This window comes from Lithobates pipiens, unplaced genomic scaffold (assembly GCF_037356315.1).
Source record: "Lithobates pipiens isolate NorthernLeopardFrog02 unplaced genomic scaffold, aLitPip1_a1.2 Scaffold_18, whole genome shotgun sequence".
Lineage (NCBI taxonomy): Eukaryota > Metazoa > Chordata > Amphibia > Anura > Ranidae > Lithobates > Lithobates pipiens.
The window spans coordinates 484260385-484278689 of NW_027507758.1; the positions used below are offsets into that span (position 1 = coordinate 484260385).

Sequence of the window (18305 nt, forward strand, 5' to 3'; positions counted from 1 at the left end):
TGCCGGATTTTCAGGCTGAGAATCCCCTTGTGCGCATGCGCCGCTGCAGTCAGCGGCGCATACCGAGGGGAATATCTCCTAAACCATACAGGTTTAGGAGATATTTTTTTTACCTACAGGTAAGCCTTATTATAGGCTTTCCTGTAGGTACAAGTTAAAAATTTGAGTATACAACCACTTTAATACATTGGGCTACTGGAAGCCAGTGAAATCTCTCTTAGGATTCGTTCACACGTGAGTTTTGGGGGCAGTAAAACCCTGTAATTGAGCCATACTCTCTGACGAGTAATCCAAATGCAGACCGCTCTTCAGAGAGCACCACTAGTGTGAACGAATCCTAATGATGCCTCAGATAGCCTTTGCTTAACAATCTAAAATGTAAAAAGCAGTTTTAGCTTGACGAATACTTTAATAGAAATGATAAGATGGTATGTATAAAATGGGGAGTTAAACACACAAATTTTGGTTTATTAGAACAGAAAATAAAAAATATATTTTCATACACACAGTTACTGTCATAAAAAATAATCTAACTGCTATTAGGGCACTTTCACATTGATCCGGTGCACTCCTCCCACAGCACGTGTGCAGCGCAGTGTATCTGCGGATTTCGTGTGGGTTAGCTGCACTTTGCCATATACTTCTATGATGTCCTGCGGATTTGGTGCGCTTTCTGAAAGTGTACCCAAAGTCCTTCATGCAGGAGTTATGTTATGCATTGTGGGAGAAACACACTAGTGTAAAAAGGAGCCTTGGTAAGCATAGGCACACATAACCTAAATTTTGCAAGCAGTGAAACTACTCCAAGCATACAAAACCTGCAACAAGCAGGGGTTAACAAATATTTGTATTCTCAGTAATTACATTTTAATTATGTTAATCAGTTTACATATAAAATTATATCTACCGCCAAAATGTCTTTTATTTTCTTGAACAGAATAGGAAATGTTTATAACCCTCGTCTGGTTTTGCTGTCTGTTTTTCCATTGGAGAAATCTCACTTACTGTACTGGAAACAGGGTACACACACAGCGGGCGGAACGAAAAAAAGATTCCTCCAATAATGCAAACTAGGTGGATGCAGGAATCCCAACTGCTGGGACATAGTATTCTAATGGTGTGGAGTCTCCACTGTCAGAATGCACTGAACAGCATTGCAGCTGGTTGGCTGCAAACTGATGACCGAAGAAGGTGTTCCAGTTGGTCCATTCGACAGAAGCCAATCTAATGATTGGCTTCTGTTAAACAGGGAGGGCTACACACAGATACAAACTCAGCCGCACACTGCTGAAATGGATGAATTTCAATCTGTGTGTATCCACACCAAAACAGGAGCCCCCTTCTATTCTTTCTACAGCAGGGTAACAGCAATAAAACCCGACAGGTTCTAACCCCTCTCCACTCCATTAAATATACTGTAAGTTAGATAATTAGAAGTGCTTCCTCTGTAAGATTTTTTCTACTGCCGTGTACACACGACTGGTTTTCCCGTCGGAATAAACTCTGTAGGTTTTTCTGTCGGAGTTCCGACAGAGTTTCGCTGAAACTGTTGTGCGTACACACGATCACACCAAAGTCCGATCGTTAATAACGCAGTGACGTACAACACGTACGACGGGACTAGAAAAAGGAAGTTCAATAGCCAGCAGCCAATAGCCTCTGTCTCTTACTTGCTTCAGAGCATGCATCATTTTTGGTCTGTCGGAACAGCATACAGACGAACGGTTTTCCTGATAGGAATTGGTTCCGTCAGATAGATTTAAAACATATTCTATTTCTGTCAATCAAAATTTGCGTAAAAAAAAAGTCAGATGAGACTTTTGAGAGACTGCCCACACACGTCTGACTTTTTCTGCCGGAAAGTCCGACCGCATGTACACGTCATAATAGTTCAAATTAAGCGATTAGATATTTGGTGGATACTTTTTAATAACATCAAAGAATGGTTTAGATATTTGGTAGGTTCTTCCTAATAATAGGGTTCACTGGGTGCACTGACTTTACCAGGCTCCACAGTGTGTATAAGAACAAGTTCTCCAGTTGGTTGGGCAACATGCCTCCCTTTGAAATAAACCAGAGTCCCTCGAACAAGAGTAGCCACGACTTTTCCTTGAAGAAGGAATCCCAGATATGGGGTGAGCTGCAAGGTACAAAATCATTATTAGATGTCATATAAGTAGATTACAGGTCTGAAAATATTACAGTACTGGACATTGCCTTTTAATACAAGTCAATGCTCATACACAGGCTGGACATTGTTTTAAATGGCACTAAAGCATTGATATGTGTTGTCAATATGATGCGTCGACATTACAGTGTTACAGTGCCTTGAAAAAGTATTACTAACCCTTGAAATTTTCCACATTTTGTCATGTTACAACCAAAAACTTAAATGTATTTTATTGGGATTTTATGTGAATGACCAACACAAAGTATCACATAATTGTGAAGTGAAAGAAAAATGATAAATAGTTTTAAACATTTTTTACAAATAAATATGTGAAAAGTGTGGCATGCATTTGTATTCAGCCCTCCTGAGTCAGTACTTTGTAGAACCACCTTTCACTGCAATTACAGCTGCAAGTCCTTTTGGGGATGTCTCTACCAGCTTTCAACATCTAGAGAGTGATATTTTTGCCCATTCTTCTTTGCAAAATAGCTCAAGCTCTGTCAGATTGGATGGAGAGAGTCTGTGAACAGCAATTTTCAAGTCTGGCCACAGATTCTCAATAGGGATGGTCCCGATGTTCGAGTTGAATGCAAATTCGACTCAAACATTGGGTGTTCGTAGAACAAACGAACATATGGGGCACTCACAGCAAGTTCACCCATTGTGGAGTGCCCCATAATCCACTGCAAGATCGTAGTGCATTGACAGCTGCTGATTGGCCAAAGCATGCACCTGACCTGCATACTTTGGCCAATCACAGTGCAATGTGCTGTGGAAACCATGATTTTGCAGGGTGCCTTTGGCCAATCATGGCTCAGGGGCTAAGTCCACGCCCCCCGCTATATAAGGCTGCTGCTTACACGGAGGCCCGTAAATAGTGAATGAATGAAGATTAGGCAGGTAGTTTGTGTAGTGTGCAGCCAGTCAGTATAGTATATATATATATATATATATATATATTACAGTTCAGAGTATATAGTGCAGTTAGTGTAGTATATATATTACAGTTCAGAGTATATAGTGCAATCAGTGTAGTATATATGGTGCCCTCAGCCATTCATACTACTTCTTGTATAGTTAACTTACATGTAGGTAAGAGTGTTTGGGAACTACTCTATCCCTCCTTTTCGCGTCCCCCCCCCCATGCCACCGATTCACCCTGCATCTTGTGTTTTATTATAGATGTATCCATTTCATACTTTCTCCTGATGAGTGGACATCTCCATGAAATGCGTAAAGCCTAAGCTTTATGCTACATCATTACAATCATGTGATTTTGAGATTCAATATTCTGATACTTACCATTAATTTATTATCATTTTCAAGACAATTTGTGTTCACTATGAACTGGAACAATTCACTTTATTTTTATGTATTTATTACCATTATATTGTAAATCATGTTGTTACTGTATACACTAATTGTTAAGGTGTTATCAATGCCTACAAATCTACAATTTTACACAAATTATGTATATGTGTTTGGAATCAATAAACATGTGGTTGAATACTTACCTTTATTAGCTGTGCTTCATACAAAGTCCCAACCAACCCCCTTCCTTTAATATATACTAGGGATGGAGGCATATGAACCTACCCATTTATTGCCTCACACATAGTCCCGATACAATACAGTGAAGTATATATATATACTGCAGTCAGTGTAGTATATATAATACAGTGCATGGTATATAGTGCAGTGCAGAATATATAATACAGTGTATCAAAGTGGTTAAGGGGTACCCTATGACAGAATTAAGAAAAAAACAGCATGGAGCCCCCCCCCCCCAAATCCATACCAGGCCCTTTGGGTCTGGCACAGATTTTAAGGGGAACTCCAGGCCAAAATGTAAAAAGAAAAATTGGCATGGGGTACCCCCCTAAATCCATACCAGACCCTTATCCAATCAAGCAGCCTGACAGGCCTGGAAAGGGGGGGGGATGAGCGTGCACCCCTCCTCCTGAACCATACTAGGCCACTTGTCCTCAACATGGGGTACCCCAAAGCGCCTGGTCCCCATGTTGATGAGGACAAGAACCTTTTCCTGACAACCCTGCCCAGTGGTTGTCAGGGTCTGCGAGCGGGGGCTTATCAGAATCTGGAAGCCCCTCAGATCCTGCCCCCCCATGTGAATGGGTATCGGGTACATTGTACCCCTACCCATTAAACAAAAACTAAGAATCACAATAGACAGTTTTTGACAGCTTTTGACACAAAAACAAAAAAAAGTTTTCCGCAATGCCCATCCACCTTCAATCAAGCAGCCCGACGGACCCCACGCCAATTTTTTTTGTTTTGACCTGGAGTTCCCCTTAATATCAATACCAGACCTGAAGGGCCTGGTATGGACTGGGGGGGGGACCTTGATTTTCCATCTATATTGCCGGGAGCCGGCAATACATTACAGCGGCGAGCAAATTTAAATTCAATTTATGTCATTATTGCTGCAGCACTGTTCCACACATCGCTCAGATGCGCCACGTTACAGGCAGACTAAGAGGACTCCCCAGGCACGATATTTAAAGTAATATTTCATTTTTATTGTTTCACTTTAATCATTATATAAATCACTGGTCCTGAAAAAACAATCAAAACTTTTTTTTTGCATTGTAACATGTCCCCTGGGGCAGTACCCAGGTTCCCATACATTTTTTATGGAAATAACTTTCATATAAGCCTTTAAATTGAGCACTTGTGATTTTTCATGTTCGTGTCTCATAGACGTTAATAGGGTTTGTATGTTCGCTACAACTTTTTGTCTGTTCGTGGTGTTCTGGTGCAAACCGAACTGGGGGTTATTTGGCCGGCCCATAATTCTCAATTGGATTTAGGTCTGGACTTTGATTGGGCCATTCTAACACATGAATATGCTTTGATCTAAACCAGGGGTCTCCAAACTTTTTAAACAAGGGGTCAGTTTACTGTTCTTCAGGCTTTTGAGGGGCTGGACTGTGGCCACTGGGCATAGAAAAGGTCCCAATGTCAGTGAGCCCCATTGTAGTGCCATTGGGAGGAACTGTGTCCCTTCATTGGTGTCAGTGGGGGAGGATTATGCCCCATAATCGGTATCCGTGGATGAAAGGCTGGATAAAAATAGGCAAAGGGCCACATCTGGCCCCAGGCCGCAGTTTGGAGACCACTGATCTAAACCATTCTATTGTAGCTCTATGTCTGGCTGTATGTTCGGAGTTGTCCTGCTGGAAGGTGAACCTACGCCTCAGTCTCAAGTCTTTTGCAGACTCTAAAGCCCCATACACACTATCAGATTTTCTGCAGATTTTTGTCTCCAGATTTACCAAAACCATGTAGTGCAAGGGCCTGCCTGATTGCATACAAATTGAAACTCCTAAGGTTTGACCTCATATTATATGGTTTTGGTAAATCTGAAGGAAAAAATCAACAGAAAATCTGATAGTGTGTATGGGGCTTAACAGGTTTGCTTCTAAAATTGCCCTGTATTTGACTCCATCCATCTTCCCATCAACTCTGACCAGCTTCCATGTCACTGTGTGTTCAGGGTAATGTGCAGTGTTAGTTTTCCGCCACACATACAGTAGCATTTTGCTTATAGGCCTTAAAGTTAAATTTTGGTCTCATCAGATCAGAGCACTCTCTTCCACGTTTGCTGTGTCCCCCACGTGGCTTCTCGCAAACTGCAAACAGGACTGCTTATGGCTCTCTTTCAGCAATGGCTCTCTTCTTGCCATTCTTCCTTAAAGGCCAGATTTGTGGAGTGCACGACTAATGCCACGTCCACACGATCGGACTATCCGGCGGACTTAGTCCAGCGGACAATCCGCCGGACTTTGCAGTGGAGGTCCGGCGGACTTTCCGAACGAGCGGACTTGCACACACACACGAACGGACTTTCCAGCGGACTAGGTCTGGCCTAAAATCCACCTGACTTTTGGCCGAGGTCCGACAGACTTTCCCAATGAACGTACTTGCCCACACACAGACTAAAATCTGTTCATTTTAAACGTGACTTCAGGTACGACGGGACCATCAACATGGGGACAAGGTGCTTTGGGGTGGGGGGGCCACAGGGCGCCTCCTTCCCCAAAGCACCTATTCCCCCATGTTGTGGGCATGCGGCCTGTTACGGTTCAGGAGGGGAGACGCTTGCTCGCTTGTCCCCACCCCCTTTCCTGACCGGCCAGGCTGCGTGCTTGGATAAGGGTCTGGTATGGACTTTGGGGGGACCCCACGCCTTTTTTTGGCGTGGGGGTTACCCTTAAAACCCATACCAGGTGATGGGACTCTCAAGGTGTCAATCTCGCCGATGAAAGCGGCGAGATTGACTTCCTTCTCTAGTCCCGTCGCACCTGAAGTCACGTTCAAAGTGAACAGACTTTGGTCTGTGTGTGGGCAAGTCCGTTCAGTTGGAAAGTCTGTCGGACCAGCATACAGATGAGCGGATTTCCAGACAGGAGCTGGGTCCGGCGGACAATTTTGAAGCAAGTCTTCTTTCTAAGTCCGCCGGACCTTTGGGAAGAAAAAGTCCACCGGAGCCCACACACGCTCGAATTTTTCCGGCGGACTGTGGTCCACCGGACTAAGTCCGCAGGATAGTCTGATCGTGTGTACGGGGCATTATAGTTGTCCTGTGGACAGATTCTCCCACCTGAGCTGTGAATCTCCGCAGCTCCTCCAGAGTTACCATGACCCTCTTAGCTGCTTATCTGATTAATGCTCTTCTTGCCCGGCCTGTCAGTTTAGGTGGACAGTCATGTCTTGGAAGGTTTGCAGTTGAGCCATACTCTTTCCATTTTCAGATGATGGATTGAACAGTGCTCTGTGGGATGTTCAATGCGTGGGATATTTTTTTATAACCTAACCCTGCTTTAAACTTCTCTACAACTTTATCCCTTTCCTGTCTGGACTGTTCTTTGGCCTTCATGATGCTATTTGTTTACTAAGGATAGCTAACAAACCTCTGAGGGCTTCACAGAGCAGCTGTATTTATACTGAGATTAAATTACACACAGGTAATTAGGTGACTTCTGAAGGCAATTGGTTCCACTAGACTTTAGTTATGGGTATCAGAGTAAAGGTGGCTGAATACAAATGTATGCCACACTTTTCACATTTATTTGTAAAAAAAAAAAAAAAAAAAATGAAAACCATTTATCATTTTCCTTTCACTTCACAATTGTATGCCTCTTTGTGTTGGTCTATCACATAAAATCCCAATAAAATACCTTTACGTTTTTGGTTGTAAGATGACATAATGTGGAACATTTCAAGGGGTATGAATAAGTTTTCAAGGCACTGTATATCTTGCTTATGTATCACAATGTCAGTCATGAAAATGTATGATTGTTCATGATACATGTAAAATCGCATGAAAACATGCACAGAAAGGTGTGGATTCAGCCTGTGGTACCAATGCACCCAAACAGATTTTTCAGTGTTTGCAAGTGCTGTATACCATAAGGCCGATTTTCAGGGAACCCATACTCTTTGTTGGATTTTTATACTATATAGAGGGGGGGGGGGAAGTCCCAGAACTCCAAAGTAAATTAGTGCAGGAATAAAGGCAGGATAATCTCATCACTGAATTCCCAAAGAGAGATTAAAAAGCCAACAGATAACTCTCTAGATTCTCTGCCTCTGTCTACTCTCTATATTTGACCTGGTGTGTTAGCTTTGTGTACTGAGCCTATAGCGATATGTATGCATAACTGGGTTTATTGCAATGGAAGGATGTGTCATGAAGGATCTTTTATACAAGCAAACGTGCTTGGTTTTGCAGTATAATTTGAGGTGTTGTCACTCTGCATAATTCCCATAAACTTGGCTCTGTCCAAATTAATTACCTATACTGATTTCCTCCCTAGGCCCACTCCATCTTGCAAGTCATGCATGTGGTTCTTTTTTCTTCCTTATGTAAAAAGTATTTTTTGTTAATGGGCCATTCCAGGCAATAAGAGAAACCAGTCACTCAGCTACTACTGCTATCCAGCAAACAAAGCAACTATTCTAATGTCCAAGTCCAGTTAACCTTATCCAAGTTCCAAGTTCTGTACAGAAGGAATCAAGACATTACTTCACAGTCAGTGGTCAGTGGAAGACTACCATCAGTAGCCTGAGTTAAGTAACTTCCTTCCTCAATGCTTCACCAGAGCATTCCCAGTCACTGTTAGCCCTTGTACACACGGTCGGACATTCCGACAACAAAATCCGTCGGATTTTGTCCGAAACTTGTGTTGCATACACACGGTAGGACAAAGTTGTCGGAAAATCCGATCGTACGTAACGTGATGACGTTATTTCCTTACGATGGGACTACGTTCAGGCTAGTAGCCAATAGCTTTGGTCTAGGAATTTGATCTGAGCATGCGTGGCACCTTGTCCGATCGGCATTCTCTACACACAATCAGACAAAGTCTGATCGGATCATGTTGTCGGAAAGTTTTATAGCCCAGCTCTAAAACTTTGTCCGTCGGATATTCCAATGGATACAGTCCGATGGAGCCCACACACAGTTGGATTATCCGTCAACGCGGTCCGATCGGACATTTTCCGTCGGAATGTCCGACCGTGTGTACAAGGGCTTATACTTCCCAACAGGTATGATTCTGATTGGTTCAAACCAAAGTAATATATGACTTTTTTTTCCTAACAATTATAATTGTTTTGGACTCTTTCATCTGCTTTTGGTCTGACACTCCTTTCTGTAATTATGTGGTTTGAGATATGGTTGCAAACCCATTAAGGGAAACATTGTTGTGTGGAAGCTGGCTTGGCAGAGCTGTTGAGTTTGTTTGAAGTTTTCTTTCACCTGACTACCCATGCAAGTCTATAAGTTCCCAGCACCTCTTTTATTTTTCCGATTCTGATTGGTGGCTGTCAGAAACTTTGTGGCACATGTAGCTTTGTAGCACTTTGTGTTTCTTACATTACAGTACATTGTATTTTCAGTGTGCAAAACACAATTTGTAGTTGGTGTGATTGAGATGAGAATAGCTCTCATGTGTCACAATCAAGGATTTTCAGATCACCAGATTAGCAACAAAAGGTAATGGGATGAACTAATGGCAGTTCTGAATTTCTATTACTAATGCATGTAGGTACACGATCTTTGGTGCCAAATTCGCCTTTGCTAAGATTATGTTTTTAATATGTAACAATTTATTATTTGAATTTGTATAAAAACTAAGCCGTGAAATTTTCAATTGTAAAATGTCTCATTTGATTACACTTTTTATTTACCTTATTCTTGTGATGAATATCATTTTCTTGAACCTAGTTTAACAGCAGACAAATAAAACGTTAAGACATACCAATAACAACAATTTTGCTACATGGTATAAACTGAAAATATAATATCAGCAGGGCTAAAGTGATTCTAAACCTTAAGGCTGCTTTCACACTGGGGCGGGAGCAGCGTCGTTTTAGCAGCGGTGTGCGGGCGCTAGCGGGGTGGTTTTAACCCCCGCTAGCGGCCGAAAAGGGGTTAAACCCGCCCGCAAAGCGCCGCTGCAGCGGCGCTTTGCCGGCGGTATTGCCGCGGTGTCCCATTGATTTCAATGGGTAGGAGCGGTATAGGAGCGGTGAATACACCGCTCCTTCACCGCTGCAAAGATGCGGCTAGCAGGACTTTTTTCACCGTCCTGCCAGCGCATCGCTCCAGTGTGAAAGCCCTCCGGCTTTCACACTGGAGTTAAAGGGGCCGGTTTTTTTCAGGCGTTACACAGGTGCTATTTTTAGCGCTGTAACGCCTGAATACCGCCCCAGTGTGAAAGCAGCCTAAAGGATTTTCCCTTAAAGTGATTGTAAACCCTCACCTTGTAAAACAACCCATTCAGTTTAAAATAGAAATGAAAGGAAAAACATTTGTGTATAGATATAAAAAAAAACATTCTAAATACATTTTCCCCCTTATTTTATAAGTGATCACATTCTCTCTGTTCTCAGCTGCATAAGAGTGGGGGGAGCTGCAGTACACTGATCTTCCCACTGAAAAGCTGTGCAGGAGGAGCATGTCAGGACAAGTTTGATCATTGGAGGAAAGCACAGCACAGCACAGCTAGAGAGCTGACCACGGTGTGTTCTCTTGCTTAGTGTGGTCAGTTAATAGGAAAGCAAAGGGACTGGCAGAAACACCAGGGATTTCACACAAAGGAAGCAATACAAAGAGAAAAGGATACTTTTTCATACATGTACATGATAGAGTAGGCACATACCATGAATATTTGGGTTTACAAGTGCATTAATGCATTCTCTGCATTTAGGTAAAATTCCCCCACCCTCTCCATAACACCTTCTTGAGTCTTTTATTGATCCAGCGATGTGCTGGTTGCATGTCTTCTCTCCCCTCTGACTGTTGTCACAGACAGCGTTTAGTCAAATCATGTGGGGAGAGTCTATGGACACACACAGCCCAGCTGGGGAGTGTGGATTGCTATGGGGGCAGACTCAGAAGAGTGGAAAGGGACAGCGCCAGCGAGGGACTCCAGAAGAGAAGGTAAGGGGCCAATCTGTGAAATACTATTTCACAGAACAGGTAAAAATAAACCTCTTTTTTATTTTAATTAAAAATTACAGGTTTACAATCACTTTAAGGATGTTTAAAAGATAACAGTATGCTTAAAGCGGGAGTCCACCGGGACTCCGCGTTTTTTTTTTTTTTTTTTTTAAAAGCCAGCAGCTACAAATACTGCAGCTGCTGACTTTTAAATAGTGACACTTACCTGTCCAGCGCGCCCGCGATGTCGGCACCCGAAGCCGATCGCTCGCTCGTGCCACCGCCATCTTGGGTATGGGAATCAGGAAATGGAGCCTTTCGGCTTCATTTCCCGGTTCCCTACTGCGCATGCGCGAGCCGCGCGGCGCAATCCGGACGGTCCCCGCTGCCTCTGGGAGCTGTGTGTTTCCCAGCAGGCAGCGGGGCACTTGCTGAAGGGGGCGGGCACTTGCGGAAAGGGGCGTAACGTACGCCCCTTTCCGCAGAGAGCTAGCCCGGAAGTGGGTGCAGTTACCTGGATTATCCAGGTAACTGCACCCCCCTCCCCCCTGAAAGGTGCCGATTGTGGCGCCGGAGGGGGGGGGGATTCCGATGAGCGGAGGTCCATTTTAGGGTGGACCTCCGCTTTAACAAAATATACTACAGCAACAATAGGCAGTCAATGTGTGAGCAAAGCATAGCTATGTACCTTAAGGAATCTTTTACAAAGGCAGCAGGTGGATATACTGTTAATTATGCTTTGCTTTTTGGCCGCAGCATTTTTAACTTGGGTGACACAACCCATCAAACGTGCCCATTGAGGTCAATTGGGCTGCAATTGAAACTGCAAACCATTTGGTTATAAGTTGAACTAGGAAAACGTGGCTAGAAAATGATTTTCGTTCCCACACTTGGGCACTACTTTTTAAATGCATTTTTGCATAAACAACACTCCAATGGACTTAATGTTAAAAGTTCTCCACAAAATATCCTGCAGTTTTCTTGTCATGATCCCTAAATGCATGTAATAGTTATCTTATGGTGATGGTTTTGCTTGTAACTTTATTTTTATTAATTTTAGCAACACAAAATATCTCTTAAACTGACATTCACAGTGTGTAACATTTTAAACAGGCATTGGTGCATTAATATACTTAAGGGTGAATGTAGACCATGAAATTTGGCAAAGTTGTAGAAAATACGTTTCAACTTTGCAGATTGGCACAAAACAAAATTAAACACGCACATTGTAAATCTATCAAAACTGAGATGTTCTATTCATAAAAATTTTCAGTGCAGGCTGAAATCAAAGAAAGTTAAAAAAGCAGAACACTTTGCCACAAGTTGGCTGAAATGACTCAAAATACAACCCCATCCCCCTTAACCATTTTCCATCCAGGCCCATTCTGGCACTCCGCTCCTTCATGTAAAAATCATATTTTCTTTGCTAGAAAATTACTCAGAACCTCCAAAAATTATATTTATTATTTTAGCAGGGACCCTAGAGAATAAAATGGCGGTCGTTGCAACTTTTTATGTCACATGGTATTTGCGCAGCAATTTTTCAAATGTGTTTTTTTGGGGGAAAAAAACATTTCATGAATTAAAAAAACAAAACAATAAAGTTATCCCATTTTTTTTGCATAATGTGAAAGATGATGTTACGCTGAGTAAATAGATACCTAACATGTCATGCTTTAAAATTGCGCACACTTTTGGTGTAATGGTGCCAAGCTTCCGTACTTAAAAATCTACATAGGCAACGCATTAAAAAATACTTACAGGTTACCTGCTTAGAGTTACAGAGGGGGTCTTGGGATAGAATTATTTCTCTCGCTCCAACTTTTGCGGCAATACCTCACATGTGTGGATTGAACGCCATTTACATATGTGGTACGTAAGCGTTCGCTTCTGCGTGCGAGCACGAGGGGACGAGGCACTTTATTTTTTTTTTATTGTTTATTTTATTTTCATTTTTTGATGTTCACACTCATCTGAGGAAGATACACGACACCCTTAGTATCGACACGCGTAGGGGAGGGGCCAGGACAGAGCGAGAGACAGTACACATGCCTAGAGGAGATACAAACCATACCTATACTGTTTACAGTATTCTATTGAGCCTTATGAAGTACGGTGCACTGACGCACCTTATATATGTGAGTACCCCAGCGGGGGAATGTTTTTTAACTTGTCTATTAAATTTTGAAAAACGGTATTGCGCTATTAGTCTTTTTCCTTTTTTCATGCACTTCTGAGATCATTGCATTGAGGATACTACTGATCCAGTGTAAAGCCCTGTACACACGGTCAGAGAATCTGTCGGAATGTGTCTTATCAGACCGCGTCGTCAGATAATCCGACTGTATGTGGTATGCATCGGACTGATTCCGTCCGAATCTCCGTCCGACCCAATTTTCCAACATGTTGGAAATATTTCCCGACCAACTGGGCTGGTCGGACCTAATCCGATCATGTGTATAGCATTTTGATCGGACCAAGTGCCACGCATGCTCAGATCAAATTCCTACATCAAAGCTATTGGCTACTAGCCTGAATGTAGTCCCATCGTAACGAAATTACGTCATCACGTTCTGAAAGATCGGATTTTTCGCCAACTTGGCCCGACCGTATGTATGCAACAGTTTTGGACACAATCCGTCGGACTAAATCCGACGGGCAAAATCCGACGGATTTGGTTGGCAGAATCTCCGACCGTGTGTACATAGGCTAACAGCTGAGAACCCTATAGTGGTTCATATGCGTGTTTTGTCTCAGTGTAAAAGCTAGTCACATGCTCTGAGGTGAGCTTATTACCATAAGGGGGCCACGGTTGGATGTAACAAGCATGTCAATAGTATGATCACTGGAGATCACGTCACCTGCATCTAGTCTCACATCAATCAACATTTTGTGTTTCCTATCACAGCCCAAGACAGGCTGCCACAAAGAACTGTTTTTCAATAATATAGAGACACTTGTATGGTTTATGCACTTGCACCTTTTTTTATAAGTCTTTTATTTATACATGTTTGCTATCACATATGTATGCATTTAGCACTTTTTTCATCTAATATTATTATCATTGATATTTTATTTCCTGGTGTGTTATTGTGCATGGCACCTTGTAACGCTAAGGGGTCCATATAACCTCACAGAGTTTTATTGGCACTTGTGCACTTTATATTTAGTTGTGCGTTTTAGTTGTGTGTTTACAGATTTATTTGTTTTTCTATATTTTGCACTTGCACTTTACACCAGTTTTATGTTTACTATTTTATTCTTATTATTATATTCTTGTGGATCTATAACTATAGATTAAGATACAGATTATTCAGTGCATGGCCATTCCAGCGCAGCGTATATTCAATTTTCGTGTGTAGGCTCCATCAGGCATTTTCCATCAGAATTTCCGTCACACAAAATTTGAAATCTGGATCTCAAATTTTCCGACAACAAAATCCGTTGTCGGAAATTCTGATAGTGTATACACAATTCCGACGCACAAACGTCCATGCATGCTCGGAATCAAGCAGAAGAGCCACACTGGCTATTGAACTTTATTTTTCTAGGCTCGCCGTATGTGTTGCACGTCACCGACGTTCACAACTTCCGACCAACTTTGTGTGACTGTGTGTATGCAACACAAGTTTAAGCCAACATCCGTCAGAAAAAATCCATGGATTTTGTTGTCGGAATGTCCGATCAATGTCCGATCGTGTGTACGGGGCATTACTGTTTTAGGGGGGGCAAAACTAAAATCTGACCTTAAAAGGTCTAGAGGACAAACTAACATGGCCACAGCAGTGCATTTGCATATTAGCCCATGGTTTTGGTGAGAGCTGTGGCTGTTAACTTTTTCCGGAGGTGAAAATGCAAAATATTTGAAGTAAAAGACATTTTACTATTGTGAATACATTTCTATTGGAAAAGAGAATTTTTTTCTTCATGTAAAAAAGCCTGCCATGATACTTATATTTTATCTACAGTAGCTAGAGAAAATGAAATAATAACCCTTCAAATTGTGTTTATAATGCAGATTGGTTGCTTTGGGGGCTAATTTCAACAAACCCTATATAGGCTTTATAGCTAAGCGCTCCTGTTATTTTATATACCTGAAACTCGCTGTCAGGATCCCAGATTACCAAATCAGCATCATAACCCACTTTAATGGCTCCTTTACGATTGCCAAGGCCGCACAGTTTGGCCGTATTGCTGCTCAACAACTGGGAAACGTCAGTCAAAGAGAAGCCTCGGGTTCTTGCAGAGGTCCAGAAAAGAGGCAGTCCTAAAAGCGAAGAGAGAAATCAGTTTACCAGAAAAACAATTCATTATTTAGACAATTAAAAGGCAAAAAATAAGAGAAAAAAAAAACTCCTTTTGTGACCTCTACAGATAATCTTGTATTTTATCAACCTATAAATATATATTTTTATTAAAACAAAATCACTGGAAGAAAGCTGTGGGAATCATTTTATAAAGTCAACTTTTTATTGTTATCAAAACACTACAAATAATTTTTAAAACAAAATTAAAAAAACACTGGGGTTGATTTACCAAAGGCAAATAGATAGTGTAGTTGCACTCGTTTTCCCCAGAGCTTGGTAAAAGTGGTAAAGCTTCTTGATTTCCATCATCCAATTATGTGTAAGCAAAAATAGTGTTTTTTTTAATTTTTTGATTAGGATATGCTTTACAAAGTGAAGCTTTACCACATTACATTTAGTAAGGAAAATTAGTGAAACTGCACTTGCAAAGTGCACAATCTATTTGCCTTTAGTAAATGAACCCCAGGATGTCTTTAGCTGGCTGTACACTATTAGATTTTAAAATGAAAATTCATAAGAAGATTCTCAGTACATTTAATGATTTGATGAAAGTAGTTCAAAATTTAATTTGCTTTTGACATTTGATTTTTAAGTAAATGGACTATACCAAATGAAAACCAGATACACTGTTAGAAATTTGTTTGTTCGAAAAAAAAATTTAATCCTTCGAATTTTCTCATCACTTCAGCCAAAAACGAATGTCAAATTGACCCCACTAACAATTAGAAAATAGAATGAACCTTTTTAAAACAAAAAACATTGAAATAAATTCTTCTAGACAACTTTAGAATGAGATTACTAGGTATAGCCACATTTTCACTGTACGTATCATCTTCCGTCAGAGGAATATTTCAGGACTGCAGTAAAACAGTTCAATAAAACCATTAAGGCTCAGTACCCCCAAGTGTTTCATTTTTGCCTCAAATTAATAAATCAGCCCTAACTGCATCCTGGAATTTGTGATATAATGTTATATTGCTAGTCTTTGATACTTTTTTTAGTACTTAAGCCTAGTACACACTATCAGATTTTTTTCGTTCAACCTGAAAAAAAACCTGTCAGCTTCAGTCGGATCTGCTGTACTAACAACCCACTGTTAGTACAGCGATCTCCCCCACTGAACTAATGTGTTCCCCAGCCAGAATACTCCAGTCAGCAATCTCAGACGTTGTCTGAGTGCTCTGATAGGGAGCTAGTTGGTTGCTGGTTTTCCAGCATGTTCGTCCTACAGAAGTTCGGCCAGCTTCAGTCGGACTGGCTACCATACACACGGGTCGAATGTTGGTAGTTTTTTATTGAACCGGCCAATTCGGCCCGTGTATACTAAGCTTTATCTGCTATGGAACTGATAAATATATTTTATTGTATAATTGTAAGCATACAGTTAGGTCCATATATATTGGGACACAGGCACAATTTTAGATTTTTTTTCAGGTATTTATCAAAACATATTCAAGCTATAGCTATATAATGGCTATGGGCTGAAAGTGCACACTCTTGGTTTAATTTTAGGGTATGTACATTCACATTGGAGGAAGGGTTTAGGAATTACAGCTCTTAAGAATAGCCACCCCCCTTTTTCAAGGGATCAAAGGTAATTGGACAATTCAATCAAAAGCTGTTTCATGGCCAGGCGTGGGCTACTCCTTCATTATTTCTTTATCAATTAAGAGGGTAAAAAGGTCTGGAGTTGATTCTAAGTGTGGTATTTGCATGCAAAATCTATTGTTGTGAACCTACATAATGCGTTCAATGGAGCTGTCCATGCAAGTGAAATAGGTCATTACAAGGCTTCAAAAATGAAACAAATTCATCAGAGAGATAGCAGCAACATTAGGAGTGGCCTCATTAACAATTTGGTACACTCTGAGGAAAGAAGAACGCACTGGTAAGTTCAGCAACATAAAAAGGCCTGGACATCTATGGAAGACAACAGTGGTGGATGATCGCAGGATCCTCTCTATGGTAAAGGAAAACCCATTCAAAACATCCAGACAAGTGAAGAACACTCTTCAGGAGGTGGGCGTATCATTGTCAAAGTCTACTATCAAGACTTCACAAGAGCAAATACAGGGTTCACCACAAGGTGCAAACCATTGATAAGCCTGAAGAATAGAAAATCCAGATTAGACTTTGGCAAAAAACATTTAAAAAAGCCAGGCCAGTTCTGGAAAAGCATTCTTTGGATGGATGAAACAGATTAATCTGCACTAGAATTACAGTAGGAAAAAAGTGTGGAGAAGGCTTGGACCAGTTCATGATCCAAAGCACAAAATGTCATCTGTAAAACATGGTGGAGGCAGTGTGATGGCATGGGCATGCATGGCTTCCGGCGGCACTGGGTCATTGGTGTTTATTGATGATGTGAAGAATTCTGCAGTGTTTATAGATATACTGTCAGCCCAGGTTCAGCCAAATGCAGCCAACTAGATTAGACAACGCTTCACAGTACAGATGAACAATGATCCAAAACACACTGCAAAGGCAACCCAGGAGCTTTTGACAGAAAAGAAGTGGAATATTCTGCAATGGCCGAGTCAATTACCTGATCTCAACCCAATTGAACATGCATTTCACTTGCTGAAGGCAAAACTAAAGGCAGAAAGACTCACAAACTGAAGACACCTGCAGTTAGAGCCTGGCAAAGCATCAGAAAGGAGGAAACTCAGTCTTTGGTAATGTCCATGGGTTCTAGATTTCAGGAAGTCATTGTCAGTAAAGGATTTTCAACAAAACATTGTATTTATGATTATATTCATTTGTCCAATTACATTTGAGCCCCTGGAAATGGGGGGACGGTGTATAAAAATGGTTGCAGTTCCTAAAATGTGTACTTGTTATTAATGTTCAACCCCTTGAATTAAAACTGAAAGTCTGCACTTCAAATTAATTTGGAATGTTTCATTTTAATTTTATTCTGGTGGCATACAGAGCCAAAAGTATGAAAATTGTGCCTGTGTCCAGACATATATGAACCTAACTGTATATTTAAAAAGGTAGCTATACTTAGGTAAGTATATGTAAACCCAGTCACGAAAATCTCATATATGCTTTTACATGTTATTGTAATTTCAAAAGTTATTTTATAGATTTTTAAATCTGCAGTGATCCTGCCATCCTGTCCTTGATCAGGCACTTCTTGTTATAGGGCAACATTGGGCTCTCTCTCTGTCTTCCAACTGTGATCCTGTGTTGTTACCCTATAATATGCTTCCTTATAGAGACTACAAGCAGCCATGCTGACACACAGTGCACAGACATGGTATACTGTTGTCACCAATAGGATTCCTACCGGTAGAAAAGCCTTGCAGCAGCAGACATGAAGTGGGTGCAGATGGGTTGTAGAAGATCAGCAATG

At 41.3% G+C, this 18305-nt stretch overlaps 1 protein-coding gene across 1 annotated transcript in view; it reads right to left on the minus strand.

The window, feature by feature from the left end:
* Positions 1 to 440: 440 nt before the first annotated feature.
* LOC143988703 (allantoinase, mitochondrial-like) overlaps positions 441 to 18305 on the minus strand; it is a 78386-nt gene continuing 60521 nt past the window's right edge. The window contains exons 10-12 of the mRNA XM_077488464.1: positions 14735 to 14907; positions 9386 to 9418; positions 441 to 2140 (exon numbers count right to left, since the gene is read on the minus strand). Coding sequence (XP_077344590.1) covers positions 1970 to 2140; positions 9386 to 9418; positions 14735 to 14907 — 377 coding nt within the window. The 3' untranslated portion in view covers positions 441 to 1969. The remainder of the gene's footprint in view (positions 2141 to 9385; positions 9419 to 14734; positions 14908 to 18305) is intronic.